This window comes from Hyaena hyaena, unplaced genomic scaffold (genome assembly GCF_003009895.1).
Source record: "Hyaena hyaena isolate Hyena2069 unplaced genomic scaffold, ASM300989v1 scaffold_991, whole genome shotgun sequence".
Lineage (NCBI taxonomy): Eukaryota > Metazoa > Chordata > Mammalia > Carnivora > Hyaenidae > Hyaena > Hyaena hyaena.
The window spans coordinates 84,341-100,817 of NW_024081622.1; the positions used below are offsets into that span (position 1 = coordinate 84,341).

The window sequence follows — 16,477 nt, forward strand, 5'->3', positions numbered from 1 at the left end:
AGGAGTAGTAACTATACTATTAACAAAGCTATCTTACTAAGTAAATTCTCATTTAGTTCATCACTTAGAATTTCTTGGCACATTTCCCTAAAGGAAGGCAAACTGGAATGCTTGGACAGAGTAAAGGCTATTTCCTACTATGTGATCTATTCTGTTTGGCTAGAGGATTTCCTTTGTCTCTACCACCTAAAATTATTGTCTTAGACTTGTTTAGTACTATTTCTTGATTACTAAACTTTACCCCATGGTGACTTTATTCATGAGTTTATAAGCCAATATCACTAAACATTTGAAAAAATGTTCAAACGGAAACTGACTGGGAGTATCTTTTTGTATAGATCTTCTAACTTTAATATGTGCCCCCATATAAGTGCTCAGTTACTTTAATTTTTTTATAGTTTTTATTTATTTTTGAAACAGAGAGTATGAGCAGGGGAGGGGCAGAGAGAGAGGGAGACACAGAATCTGAAACAGGCTCCAGGTTCTGAGCTGCCTGCACAGAACCTGATGCAGGACTCGAACCCACAAACCGCGAGATCATGACCTGAGCTGAAGTCAGACGCTTAACTGACTAAGCCACCCGGGCACCCTTCAGTTACTTTACAATCTCAGACTTAGTTAAGTTCCTGGGATACAGGCTCAATTAAATATCAATCAGTATCTTGTATCTTCTTATAGTGAAAAAAATCAAATGATGGTTTAAATTTTCAACAAACTAAATCCAAACATTTTCCATTATTTTGGTTTAGGGGAAATCTGCATAAGTAATAATAACTTCTTTGTGAATTAAATGTTAGTAAAATATTTTAATTTCCTGCTGCCCTTGACCTTGATAAATGTCACACACAATCCCCTCTTGCCTTTATGATGGGTATTTGAAATAGAAAATCTATTTCATTTGTATAAGATTTCAGTCTCTGACTTGAGAAACCTCAGACACTCTCTTAGACTGTGTGTGTATGCCTGACTTCAGTACTCTGAAGTCTCACCTCTTGTCAATGAAAACTGACGTCAGCAAACTAATTGGCTCTTCTTGTGCGTAGGTACCCTGACATGCCCACTGCCGCTGATGTTGTGAACGCTTTAGATCAACAGGCACTTGCATCCATCCTGAGAACATACGGGGAGGAAAAGCATGCCAAGAAAATTGCTTCAGCAATCGTTCAGGCACGTAGCCTCTACCCCATCTCCAGAACCCAGCAGCTTGCCAGCATCGTTGCAGGTACCCTCATTAATTCTGAACAGTGTCTCAGAGAACACACACACACACACACACACACACACACACACTATATATATATATATATATATATACACACACACACATTTATCCCCCAAACTCCCAGAAGTATTCATTTGTACTTAAAATCATCCAGGATAGAATCTTGCCTCTCCTTCTCTCTATATCAGCTTTCTTTTGGTTTTGCAAGCTTCCCTCCCCAGCACCTCGCCCCACACAATTTAAGAAAATATACTGTAGTTGCTGATTAGTTGAACAATAGATTATTTTTTCATGAGAGGTAATTTATCATTTGTGCCTACCAAGGTGAAATATAGGATGGCAAGAGCAGAATTTCTTGATCCATCACAGTGGTTGATAAGCATTTGGTATAAGATCTGACATTGCCTCTCTTAGTTTCACATTTCTGCACTTTAATATTTTGGGCAAAAGGAGAATTGCATTGCCCAACTGCTAAAATAAAATCTAGTGACTCATACATCTATTCTAAACAACCAGCTAACAAAGGGTATGTGATGTATAGGTTATTCCACTTTGTGAATGCTAACTAAATCAGCCTGAGGGGCTTATTGAAACATTTCATCTTTTCTGCTGTTTGCCACCATAAACCTCTTGAACTTAAGTCTAGCTAGGAGGCACTTTATTATAGCCTTTCTGTTTGAAGCCAAAGTTGTTTCACAGCTGTGTTCCATGATGAAAGTTTTCCAAGGCAAAAATACAACTCCTGCAGTTATTTAACAGTATTTGTGTTACATTTTTTGTCTTGTGGGCCATCTAAAACCCTACATCACTTTTATTTACCAAATGTATTAGGATTTCTTTCCAATGACTCCTATTAAGTTACCTAAGTAGCTAAAATAGAGAAAATGAATAATTGTGTAGCTTATAAAAAGAACCTGATATTGGTTGCCTCTAATCTAAATATTATCTCTAGTTCAAGGAATAAAGCTTGATTATAAATTTATTCAGATCAGGATTTAGAGATCATATAGCAATTGTTTTATGACATAGCTTACTAAGACTATATTTTACTTAGTTAGGATAATAAAATATAAAGAGTTGACCAAGTCTTTAAATGTTTTAAGCTTTATACATACATCAAGGCCCTTTCAACTTACCATTGAGATTCCTTTAGGCAAGTAAGAGCAAAATTCTTGTGGATTAGATGATCATAAAATATGCCATGGTATTTTTTTTTCCCAAAAAGAGTTTGGACAAGTAGGCTGCATTAATTCACCCTCTGTCTTGTGTCCCTTTCTTTCCACCCTATACTTACTAAACATTACCACCTTATCCTACCTTTTTGTCATTATTTAACAAGCTGTATGTGTTGTTCTCTGTCTCCCATATGGAAATGACAACAGTGAAAAGTCACATTTTTTATTCATAAGAAAATCCAGAATTTTCTGGTGCTGAAAATGAAGACTAGGGCTGATGGCATCCTAGAGATCATCCAGTCAAAAACCTCACCTGATAAATGAAGAAACTGAGGCTCCAGGAGGGTCAATAGTATCCTTGAAGGTATACAGTCTAATTAATGGCAGAGTCAGTACTGATCTAGAATTTCAGGCATAACTGGGTATTTGCCTTTAAGATCTTAAGTTAATTTTATTTTTGTCTCAGGGTCCTAATCTTCACACTTGGGGTACTAACACTGTGGCATTACATAGAAATTATATCAAGAAGTAGAATAGAAACAATTTAAGTATTTTCAGAAAGATTATGGTGTGAAAAACATATTAGGGCTATGATAAATGATATTGTAAAACCAAGAATATACATATATATGTAGGCTTTAATAAATGCCATTAAAAGATTGAGTTCCCCATAATGAGTCCATTGTTATAGCTCAAACCAGCCCATAATAATATAATACAACTTTATTGATGATGATATAATTCTGTGGAAAAGGGAAAAACAAAAGAAAAAAACAGGTTTGCATTTTGTGCTCATTCACTCAAAAACTATTTTGGAAGAGGCTGCTATACACCAAGCATTATATGAGTACTAATGATAGAATGGGAAACTGATCAGAGCCTCTGTTTACAAAGCTTACTGACTGGTAAGTGACTAGATTAAAAAACGGTATTACTAAACATGGTTGCTCTACTTATAGTGGAAACCTTCTTATTTATTATGGTCTGAAGTATGATTGTATGGGTAATATAAGAAGTTAGTACATGTGGAGAATTTACAGAACCTATCCATATTTATATATATGGAGATGCTTGGGTCCCAAATGTGGTTCCATAAAATCCATTCCTACATAAATCATACTCATCACCTACCTTCTACAAGCCCTGATTTTATTTTTATTAAAATGAACTTACAGTTCAGAGGCACTTACAAAGCAATCTGAGTGTGTTTTCTAGATTTTCATAATTTTCTACATTTTCATAATTTTTTAAGTCTTTCCATAATCACTTCACCTACATCTAATTTGATTGCATTTTTTTACATGACTCATCTTTATTAAGAGTCTCCAAAGTATCCAAATTAGTTCTCATGGGAACAGCAGATGTCTTTCCTTTTGCATTCATATTTCACCAGTTTATGTAATATTTGATTGAATTATTTAATGGCAATAGTATGTGCTCTGGGCTTACAGCTCTTTTGGTAGAAGCAGGACTATATAGGAATATTTGAGAGTAAAATACCATGCTGAACAGTTTAACAGAGAAAGGGATTAATCTGTCAAGTGCATTAAACAGAAGTCTCTTAAGAGAGCTACTTCCTGAAGGAAATATGGGAAGGAATGGAGGGTCCAGGAAGGTGTCTGTATTAGTTTCATTTCCTATTCCTGCATTAACAAAGAACCACATATTTGGTAGCTTAAGATAAGGGAAATTTATTCTTTCACAGTTCTGGAGGCCAGAGTCCAACATCAAGGTATCAGTGGGCCTCTGGGGGAGAATACCTACCTCCTTGACTCTACCTTCTGTCTGGCACTTGCCAGTAATTCTTGGTGTTCCTTTGCTTGTATATGCATCACTGAGTCTCTGCCTCCACCATCACGCCGCTGAGTCTCTGCCTCCACTGTCCCTATTCCCATACATGTTTGTTCAAATTTTCCTGTTAGTATAAAGATACCAGTCATATTGGATTTAGGCTCCACCCTAATAGAGTATGTCCTCAACTTGATTATATCTGCAAGGATCCTATTTCAAAAAAAAGTCACATTCACAGGTTCCTGATAAACACAAACTTTGGGGGACACTATTCAAGCTGGTTCAGTTCCTAAGCAATATCTTTATTTAACAAACATGTATTTTGGCAGGCTATAATATGCTGTGACTATATTTGGACATCTTTTCTGGTTCTAATAAATTCATACTAAATATGTTCAAGATTATCCAGCACTCTGGGAAATATGCCACAGTTCCTGACACATGGTAAAACACATATATTGATGGAAATATAAATCACTCCCTTTTCTTTCAAAAATCTAATAATCCATTAGGACAAGGAAGACCACCACACTTGTAGTCACAATATACTTAGTGGGATTATAGAATAATTCAAGTGATTAAGTTGTAATTTGTAAAACCTAAAGCCTGATGTCTTTCACTAGTAAAAATAAGTACAGTTCTAGTACTCTTCCATATCCTGTGAGCACCAGAAGACAGGTTCAAGGCTGCAAATTGAAGCATGACACTTATAACTACCATGAATTACTTTGTAAATTACAAAATTAGTAATTTATAATTCCAAAAACGACCTATGGGACTTCACTATTCAAACAAACTATTCAGAACAGCTAGCCAGAAATTTTAATGTTAATATCTCACACATGTTAGATAGTGTTCCCTTCAAAAATAATTTACAAATAAGTCATATTTTGTTAAGCAGTTATAGCTGAAAAATTAGATTTATGAAATTTAACACTTGAAAATGGCCCAAGGGACTAATTTAATGTAGAACCAAACTCTTCATCACCTCTAATAAATGGTCATCTTGCTTTAGCCTTTCATCTCCATCTATCTTACTCCCGCCTTGTATTTCAGTGAGGAGGAGCACATTTCAGTCTGAAATTGCTAGTTCCATAAATAGAGGCCTTGAGTCTTTAGAATGAATTCCTTAGAATAAAATCGAAATTCCTTTACATGATTTGCAAACCTTTTCATGGATTGGCTCCTACTTTTTCATTTTCATCTCTGTTTCTCTTCAAAATAATCTCTGTTCCAGCCATACTAGAGTCCTTGTGGTCTTGTCTTTCTGGCACACCATAGTCACCCTACACTTACAGGCCTTGGATATTATTAACATGAGCACTAGAGTGCCCAAACCCCATCCTATCCCGTAGCTAATGCCAGCTCATCCTTTTGAGCTTAGTCAAAGTGTCACTTCCTCCAGGAAGGTTTTTCTAGTTCTACACAAATCAGTTAGTTGAGGTGCTCTCCTAAGTGCTCCCATAGCACTGCATTTCACTGCCGTAGCACTGACACTGTTCTTATTGCTTTCTATCTATCTTCTCCCCTAGACCTAGTCTATCTATTACAATTGCCAGTAGCCATGCATGTCTCTGGAATTCTTGAAATGCAGCTGCTCTTAACTGAGAGGTCATATATGTAAAATACACACCTTAGTTTGAAAAAAGAATTTACTATATCTCAAAAATTTATATGTTCATTCTGTGTTGAAATGGTAATATTTTAGAAATTATTGGGTTACGTACAGTATTAAAATTAACTATACCTGTTTCTTTTTACCTTTTTAATGTGGCTGAAGAAACTTTTAAAACACATATGTGGATTGCATTATATTTTTATTGGATGGCGCTGCTCCAGATGCTAAGCACTGTGAGGGCACTGCTGTGTCTTTTATCCATCAGGGTGCCCCCAGTGCTTACCATAATTTTGGCCCCTGGAAGACATTTGGTAAATCCCTTTTCAAGGTTAATTTATAAAATAAACAAAATCACATAGATCCAGGAAGCTTCTGTTTTTATACAGTTAGTATTCAGTGAAATAATATCAATGTTAGTAAAAAAATTGGTGTTCAGTCTTATAGACCATGAATTGCTCCCACACCAATATGTTCTAATAACATTAAGACTAAAGTACTCAGGGGTGCCAGGGTGGCTCAGTCGGTTAAGTGTCCAACTTCGGTTCAGGTCATGATCTCATGGTTCATGGGTTCGAGCCCCACATCGAGCTCTGTGCTTACAGCTAGCTCAGAGCCTGGAGCCTGTTTCAGATTCTGTGTCTCCTCTCTGATCCTCGCCTGCTCACGCTGTCTCTCTCTCTCTCAGAAATAAATAAAAAACATTAAAAAAAAAAAAAAAGACAAAAGTACTCAGGTAAATTAGAAAAAATACACTGCCTTCCCAGTATTTTAGTCTATTCATCGTTAGGCTGAAATGATATTTTTTCTTCCTTTATTCTTTAGAGATGCTGGGATGAAAAATAACACTAATAAAAATATTTTTATTAATGAAGAATCTCTAATAGTGGTAAATGATACATATAAAAATGCCTCAATCTCCCCAGGAAAAAGATTTATATACTTAATTTTGTAAACAAAAAAAATGGCTGTGGTCTAGATTTTGCAAAATCCATGTATGTTTAATTTATGTAGGCTTAAAAATGGGATTGGTTCTAGACATGTCTCTGAATATTGTCTCAAAAGGCTGTCCATATTTTCTTCCATATTCCATTGTTCTTTCCAATCTCTGGATACATCAAGGGGAGCTTAATTATTAAATTCAATTTAATGAAGAGAGTTTAGTTCAAGTCCTGGTTCTGCAGCTTGCTTCCTGTGTAGACTCAAATGGTTCTAGGCCTTTTCTTTCTCATCTTGAAATGGAAATGAGTAATATTGGGGCGCTTGGGTGGCTCAGTCGGTTAAGTGTCCGACTTCGGCTCGGGTCATGATCACACAGTTAGTGGGTTTGAGCCGTGTCAGGCTCTGTGCTGACAGCTAGCTCAGAGCGTGGAGCCTGCCTCATATTCTGTATCTCCCTCTATCTCTGACCCTCCCCTGCTCATGCTGTCTCTCTCTCTCTCACTCTCTCTCTCTCAGAAATAAATAAAAAAACATTAAAAAAAAACTTTTTTAAAAAGGAAATGAGTGATATTGATGATGACGACCATTTGTTGTTTTGTTCATAAAGCGACTGTGTTTTGTAATATTGAAATTCATTCACAGTTTCCAAGCACATCCCAAAATCAAAGTATGCTTCTTATATTGTTTGGATTTAGATTCAAATTCACAAAATATACAATCAATGCACTGAAAATCAAAAAGTAACAGCAGGCGGGGTGCCTGGGTGGCTCAGTTGGTTAAGCGTCTGACTTCGGCTCAGGTCATGATCTCACAGTTCGTGTTTTAGAGCCCTGCGTTGGACTCTGTACTGACAGCCAGCTCAGAGCCTGGAGCCTGTTTCAGATTCTGTGTCTCCCTCCTTCTTTGACCCTCCCCTGCTCACGCTGTCTCTCTCTCTCTGTCTCTCAGAAATAAATAAAAAACATTAAAAATAATAATAATAAATTTTTTAAAAAGTAACAGAAGGCTTACAATATCAATTTTTGAATGATAAAATAGAGGGAGATAGGTTTCTTAGATATGTTTGATTCTTATTGATTAAATATATAGACTTATTCCCTGCCTGAAACTTCTGTGTAACCTTTATTCTGCCTCATGAACTAGGTACATGGACAGAGCTTAATGAATGCTTGTTGAACAAATAAATCAATAAAAAGATGTGTACATTCCCAACCAAAGTAAAATGAAAATTCAGAGAAAAAAGTATAAGTTGTTAGGTGTTACTAAGAATCAATTGTACTCTCCCCTTCACACTGAAAAGGGGGAGACCTAAGCATCAAAGTACTCAGTATAAATTAAAAGAGCTTGAGGAATAGATGAGACTCCTCAGGATATGGAATCAAAAACTCGAAAGTTCCTTGTCTGGTTCTGCTATTTATTTGCTGTGACTTGAGTAAGTCACTTCTCTTCTGATCCTTAATTCCTCATCTAGAAAAGAATAACTAATTCTTGCTATGAACAATAAATGAGATGGTGGAATGTAAGAAAGTTCTCTGAATTTTAAAGTGCAAATACAGGGGTGCCTGGATGGCTCAGTCGGTTAAGCATCCGACTTCGGCTCAGGTCATGATCTCACGGTTCGTGGGTTTGAGCCCCGCATTGGGCTCTGTGCTGACAGCTAGCTCAGAGCCTGGAGCCTGCTTCAGATTCTGTATCTCCCTCTCTCTCTGACTCTCCCTCTCTCTCTGACTCTCCCCTGCTCATGTTGTCTCTCTCTCAGAAATAAATAAAAAACATTTAAAAAATTTTTTTTAAATAAAAATAAAGTGCAGATACAACTATAAGCATTTTTTACTTCTCTCTGTCCAGACCTGAGGTGATTCAGGGAGCAAACAAGTGCACTCGTTAGAACTATGACTGTGGTCTTATACCGAAGAATACCTCTCCATAGCCAAACTATGTGATCTGTGATAGGCTAATTGCTTCATTCCAAGCTGTTCTTCCCTTAGAGATTTTGTGACTTTTAGAAAAAAGAAGAATCATCTTTTTCTGCACTAGTACATATAAGGTATATCTTTCCACAGTAGCATTAATAGTTTATGCCTCTGCTTGTATCTGAAATCATTATCTTTTTCCAACAAAGTTTTGTTAATCTGGAGAGAAATATCCAAAATACAAAATAAATGAAGTGTGGCATTTGTTAAGAAATAGTCATTGCCATCAAATTTTAGTGTAACTTTTTCCTGATGAAATTAATCAGACCAATTTACCATGCCTTTATTGTTTTAATAACGTACATGTTGTTTCCTCCATCTTCCCCAAAAAGCACTCTGTTTACTAACATTGCCATGATTAAGGAATAAATAAAGATGTCAGAGAGTTTGATTGTCACTCTCTGGTCAATACTGTGGATGGATGGTCAAATCTTCAGTCAAATTTGGATGGCTTGCCAGTGAGTCATAGTTGTCATTGTCACCGCCTCTGATAATGCACTTATTCTGTCATTTAAATCTCTTGAGTTCAATATGTTATACACTGTGTACCATTAGTATGGTAACTTCATGCCAACTAAATTATCAAATGACATTTCATAAGTAAACTTATTTCTTATTTTAATAAGTAATCTTTCCAAGAAACATTCTGTACAAGAGGCCCAACTCAAAAAAATGAAATGAAAAAAGAAAGAAAGAAAAAGAAAGAATGCCTGAAAAATCTTTTTTCCTTCTAAAAACTGTGTCAGTTCTCAGTTTGAAGTATCAAGTGGGGAGTAGGGAATTCTCTAATCCTAAGTGACTGTGGCCCAAGCCTAATTTGATGATGATGGTGATGATGATGATAAATTCTAGCTAACACGTATTGAACAAATATAAGACACTATCCTAAATTATTTTTATGTATTAACTCAATCTCAACAACCTAAGAGGCAGGTACTGTTTTTATTCCCATTTTACACGAGTCAACTAAAGCACAAAGAGTCTAGGTAACTTGTCTCTTGTCACGTGGAGCTGGAATTAGAAATAATCCCACTGTAGACCCTGTGCGCTTATTTAGGATGCTACCCTAAGTCCCTTTCTCATGATTAAGGTACAGTGTGAACTATTGCTGGAGGATCACAACAGCTCAGTCTTCCAGGATCTCACATCTCTCATATGGGAGACAGTCATAAAAGCAGCTCACTCTGTCACCTTGTGATAAATGCCATATAAAACAGAGTCATGAGCAAAAAGGTATGGGAACCTAGAAACAGAGAAGTTGATTTTGATGTGGCAAGAGAGTTTAAGTTATTGTGGAGAAGGGTTAAGTAGAAGTTCCAGAAAGGAAACCTTTGAGTTGAGTCTGTAGGGGAAGAAGTGATGGCTATCTATGGAAAAGTCCCTGGCATGCAGTAGATACCTAGTAATTGCAGAAGTGAAAAACAAATGAACAAATAAAGGAAGAAGCAAGTAGGATTTCAGAGAGCTGCAGGGAATACAAGACATGCAATTCAGAGTCCAATCCCAAGACCCAATGGAATCCCAAATCCCTGAAATTTTTCCTATTATCTTGGTATCCACCTTGAGTTGGGTTAGACTTTTAGAATAATAATTCAGCGTAATTAAGTCTTCTAAGCCTTACTGATTATGACTGAATTTCAGACTGCTTTTATGGAACAACCAAAGGGAAATGCATCCCTTCACTTCATTGCTTCATTTCTTATTTTATATTTTGTGCATTCTACAAGTGAAAATTAAAGTGATCTGCTGGCATTGTATGTTCCGCATATAGGAGTTTTCACATTAGTATTAATTTTGCAAAGATGTATATAAATAGCCTGGCCATCTTTTCCTTATCTTTATTGATTAGGAAAATAAAAGGAAGAAGAGGAAGAAAGATTATTTCTTCCTGTAACTAGTTATTCATAAGTTTAAGAATTTGGTGGTAGATATTTACAAGAGCTCTCAATTTAAGAATTAAGACCAAGCAGTCTTCTATATTTGTACTACCATACTGTTTTTTAGGTTAACATGGTTCAGATCTCATCTACATGGTAGGTAGGTATAATTACATGTCTTTACTTCACCCTAAAAGTACTGACAGTATCAACAGTGTGCAGCACTTTTCCAAAAAGTAGTTTTCAGACATCAGCTGTTATATGTGCCCATTGGGAACATTTTTTAAAGACAAGCATCTGCTTTCATTTTCAAAGTTTAAATGTTTAAACCACCCCAAAAGATTGTCAAAGAAAAATGACCCCAAATGTTAATAGATTGATAAATTTCAAAGGTAGATATCTAGGACTAGGAGGGGGAATAGTAATTGAGAGTAGGCTTGATATCCAAGCTTTAATTATAACTGAAAACTAACGAAAATGCTTCCAAATTATTTTCTGTTATATTTTTTGTTTAGGCTAAAGTTGAGAAATTATGGAATATCTGGAAAAGATATTCCTCAGAATTTAAAAATAAAAGTAATCCATCTTAAGTTTTCATATCTTGTATGTATGTAACTTTTTTGTGTCTTTCACCATCTTTTTATTTTTGTCAGGAATATAGCAATTTGAGGGAGCCTGGGTGGCTCAGTCTGTTAAACGTCTGACTTCAGCTCAGATCATGATCTCACATTTGTGGGTTTGAGCCGCATATCAGGCTCTGTGCTGATAGCTCAGAGCCTGGAGCCTGCTTTGGATTCTTTGTCTCCGTCTCTCTTCCTCTCCCTGCTTGTGGTCTGTCTCTGTCTCTCTTTCTCAAAAATAAACATTAAAAAAATTTTTAAAGAAAATAGCGTTTTGCATTTTAATTTATTTTACCATTTATTCTTTATGTGACTATATATTGCCTCACATGTTTTTAATTACTTGGAATCTCTTCTACCGTATTATAAACTAGAGAACATGTATTGTTCCCTTACATTTGCATGTAGCATGCAGTAAGCAATAGGATTTCCTACATTCTCATAATGCATGAGGACTCATTTAATGCCTTTCTTATCAGTTGGACTACTAACTCTTTGAGAGCAAGGTTTAGATATGTCTTTTTCATTGTTACATCCTTAAGACCTAATATAGTATTTGGCTTATAATGGGTATTTAATTAATATTTCTTGAATGAATTCATCATTGTCCATTTCTTTGTAGTTCTTGTGATGTTTAGAACATGGATGAGATAAGAGACAGCTAATAATAATTAAGGTTTCACAACCAACTAGCTTCTTAAGCAATAGGCACTTTCTATTGTTAGTCGACTCAGACCTACAAGAATAAGAGAAATTGTCATAATTTTCTTGACATTGTAATAGCTTTCCTATTCTCTAAAGGGTGGATCAGGTTCAATATGTCATACAATACTGGCTCAGTCTTCTATATTTTCAGTTTCCTCATTAGCAAAGCATGGAATGAGACCTAACACTGAGATGAGACACATTTAATATATATATTACATATTTATTTAATCATCCATATTTATTGTGAGTCCACTTTGTGGTAGGCATTAATGAAGTTTCATAAATGATTAAGACAAAGTTTTCATCTTCTTAGAATTAACAAAAAAGTGACTTTCCTTATTTAGATAATAGTCCTCATAGTGCTTATTTGGATATAGCATCATGTTTACTTTTTTTTCCTTTGCATACAGTTCCCAATCCTTTCTGGGATCAGTTTTCTTCTTACCCAAGTACATAATTTGATATTTTCATCGAGGATTAATAAGTGATATATTTTCAAACATTGTCTAAATATATATTTTGCCCTCACTTTTGAATGATAATTAGTTGAGTATAAAATCAACAGGCTTTTGATTATTTTCACTCAGTGCTTTGAATGTAATGTTTTATTGTCTCTTGACATTTATTATAGTTGATGAAAAGTCTGATTGTCATTATTTTATGATTGGTCTTTTTCTTCCTCTGGCTACCTTTAAAGATTTTCCTGTCATTGATGTTTAATTGTGATATACCTGGTTGTGACTGTTTTTATTGGTCATTAATGAAAGAGAATTAACTTTTTTTAATATTTCTGTTTCTGGAAATATCAGACATTATTTCTTTCCATATTTGTTTTCTCTACTTTCTTGACTCCTGGGCAGCAGTTATTGGTCATCATGTCTCTCATATTTCCTGTGTCTTTGTCTCTCTATGTTACAATCTGGGTGAGATCCTTTACTGATTTGCTAAGTCTCTTTTAAAGAGATAGCTAATCTGCCATTTAACCCATTTGTGGAATTTTTAAATTCACTAGTCATTCCTACAAGTTCTATTTTTAAAATATACTCTTGCTCTTATTCTTTCATCATAGTCTCTACCAATTATTTTAAATCTTAATTTATTTTAAATATAGTAAATATAGTTATTTCATATTTTGTGCTCATTTGTTCTGTTATTTCCAGTTCTTCCTGTTTATTTCAACTGCTGATTGTCCAAGACTAATGACCTTATTTTGAGATCCTCTCTTCCTTCTCCCCTCCCCTACTAAAATAAGGCTACACTGAGACATCTTCTCTTCTCTCTAGAGTGTCACTTTTACCATGTCACTTGATAGACAGACATGGCACTGACTACATTTCCAGTGTCCACTCCCACAGTTTCAGTGGTCTACAGGGCATCTCCACCTGAATTTCTTGTCAACACCGCAATCTCAAAATGTGTAATGTGGCAAATTCACAATTTTCTCCACCAAAACCATCTTCTCTTCCTGGGTTTGTTGTGCATATGTTAATACCTGGATTCCATTTAATTGCTGCCAGTTGGCTAGGTGACCATGGAAATCTGGCTTCTGACTCACACTACCACTGATGACTAATAAGCCTTCTTTCACTGTTCTTGGTTACCAACTAACTTGATTTCTTATACATTCTATACCTGCCTGACCATGACTAGCCCTAGTCCTGACCAGCTTCCACTTCTCTCTTATTCAGTGCCCAATTCTACTACTGTTTTATCTTCACTTTACTAACACAGGTATCTTTCCCTTTGTGTCTTTAACACATCCCATGGAATAGTATTCTTGTCTATTTTCTTGGAAATCTTGCAACACCATTTTTTTTACCCCACTCAAGGTCCAAATTTTTATCACTACTTCCTGGCCAAGTCCAATCTCCCTAAGTCTTAATTCCTACCCTACTACTAATTGACTGTTGCTTAAGTCTCTTTTTCTCTCTGGTCTCAATTTTATTTTCTCATAAAGGGAAGATATATTAAATCACCCAGTCTCCAATGTTTTATGAAACTACATCAGGCATTTTCCTGGTCTCTGGCATGGAAACTTCAAAGATAGCTTTGCATTATTTTCTGACATGCAATCTCCCACACAGATTTCCATTGATCATTTATTAAATTCTCCTTTGATTGTGGCTTTTGGTTCAGTTCTCTTTTCCATACCTACCACAACTGTTATTTCTTGTGTAGACTATTACAAGAGCCTCCTTAGAGGATTACCTGCTTTCACTCTCTTGCCTTAAATCCATTTGTGACACATATTTAGAAGTGTCTGCCCAGCCCAGACTCTCTTCCTTTAGAATTTCCCAGAATCATACCAGTTCCTTGATACCTGATAAAGAAACAGTTGGACCTAGGTAGCCATGTTTTTACTAGGTCACTCAAGAAGCAACTGATTAGGTCATATAAATTAGATACTTGTCTAAAAAATGTGAGCCACCAAACCCAGAAACTATAATTATATGGTACTGTGAGTATAGAATAGAGACTAGATTCAACTCTCTGTTAGTCCAGATCAAGGTGAAAATCATAGTTAAGAGAACTAGGAACTCTGAGGAGAGTGGAGGAAATAAGTTTTCAGAAAGAACATCCAGTAAATGGAAGAGATGTTCACACACGTACACGTGCACATGCACACGCACACAAACAAAAATGCATACAAATGCACACACAAACACAGGTGTGGAAAGAGTGCTTGTCTTATAGGTTTCCAACTCCCTTAAAGTCTAATGGCATTTCCTATAGTTGGCTTTTTATAATTCCTACATTTCCTTTATTATTTTGTTAAGGTAATTTGAGTGGGTTTTGCTCTATTCATTAACATCCAACCAATCCCCTAAACCATTACAGCTTTACTAATCATTTGATTTACTTGTTCAAAACTTTCATTAGCTCTTCATTGCTGATGCATTTAATCCAAGGCTCCCAAATTTCCCACATTTGGGTCCATTCTCTAGCCTAGACCATAGTTTTCATGCTTCTCTCTCATCATCCTCCTATATTCTTACCTAATTGTTCTCTCCTTTTCCCCGAAACATAACTGGTACTCTCCTTGCTTATATCTTTGATCATACTGTATCCTCTACCTGGAAAGACAACAACAAATAAACAAAACAACATTTTCCTTCCATTTTCACTGTTTGAAAACATCCCCACTCTTAAGGCCCAGCATAGATGCCATTTTTCATGATTGTATCCCTGATCTCCTGAGTTGGATAGAGTCTTTGATTTAAACTACAATAGCATTTTGTCCATCTTTTATTTTCCTTGTGGCAGTGTGGTATAGCAGGAAGAATATAGGCTTTCAAATAAGACAGAACTGCATTCATATCCTGGTTTTACTACTTAAGGGTTGTGATTTTTGGCAAGTTATTTAATCTTTAAGTGCCTCCAGGGAGGTGGGGGGACAGGCAATAAGCAAATAATCCCTTGAATAAATAGAGAATTATAAATTGGGTAAATGTTATTAAAAAAAAGTTATGAGAAAGTATAGTAGGAGGACATAGCAGGTTAGGGGTTTTAGGGATGCCTCCTGAAGTTGCTTACTTTTTCAATATATTTATATATTTGCTCTTTTATCTGCTATTTATAGATCTGGTGAACGTTTGCTCCATTACACTTTGTCTCCCTTAAATACTTTGTGAGCTCTTCAAGGATAGAGTGACTACATCTAATTTTCCTGAATAGCCTCACCACCCATCTCTTAGAGGATGTGTTGAAGAAGTTAACAAACTGGGTTAGAGAAAGCAAGAACTGTTGAGTCAGGTAGATTTGAGCTGGCTGTGTCATTCCTTAGCTTTGTAAATTTGGGCATTTATTACCTTCTCTGATTCTGTTGTTTCATCTGCAAAATATGGGTGATGATAACTACTTCACAACATTCTTGGATTACTAAATCAGACAATGTATTTTAAATGCCCAAAAGAGATCCACCTCTAGTAGATAATCTATTTTTCAACTTTTGTTGAATGAACACATAAAAAATGAATGAGCGAGTGAGTGGATAATTGAGTGAGTGAATGCACTTGAGTGAATAGAGCAAATACTATAAAAAATTTTTATAATGAATTCACCAGGAAAGACTTTCTATACAAGCAGCAGCTGTTTTACTCTTTAAAGGAATGGTTAAGATGTCAGCATGCAGCGATGTCACAGTCAAGGTACTGGGAACTTGAACCTTGAGAAGCAATGTGAGAAAAGGCTAAGACTGGGGAAAGCATCCCTTTTTGTTGAAAACATTATTCCCTGCTGTCACTTTACCCTTCTACCTATTTTTTCTTCATCACATTAAAGAACTTTAAGGATGGGCTGGCTGCCAATTCTTTTAAGATACATCAGCATCTCATTAGCCAGGTGACAAGTTAGACCTCACATATAAAGGTCTGTGGGTTTTGAAAGGAGAAAGTGTATTGTTATTAATAGTAATATAAATTATTGTTGAATGGAGATTTCTGTTGCCTAATTATTATTATTCAGTGAACTGCTTTAGACACAGCATACAGTGCAATGATGTATGAATGAAGAAATGAAGAAGACACTACATTTTCTTTCTTAAAAAAAAAATAA

At 35.7% G+C, this 16,477-nt stretch overlaps 1 protein-coding gene across 1 annotated transcript in view; it reads left to right on the forward strand.

The window, feature by feature from the left end:
* The window catches only part of METTL15 (methyltransferase like 15), a gene marked incomplete at its 5' end in the record, with an annotated part of 112,306 nt that overhangs the window by 73,492 nt on the left and 22,337 nt on the right, over positions 1-16,477 (forward strand). Inside the window, one exon of the mRNA XM_039221467.1 lies at positions 1,044-1,222. Within this exon, the coding sequence (XP_039077398.1) occupies positions 1,044-1,222 (179 nt within the window). The remainder of the gene's footprint in view (positions 1-1,043; positions 1,223-16,477) is intronic.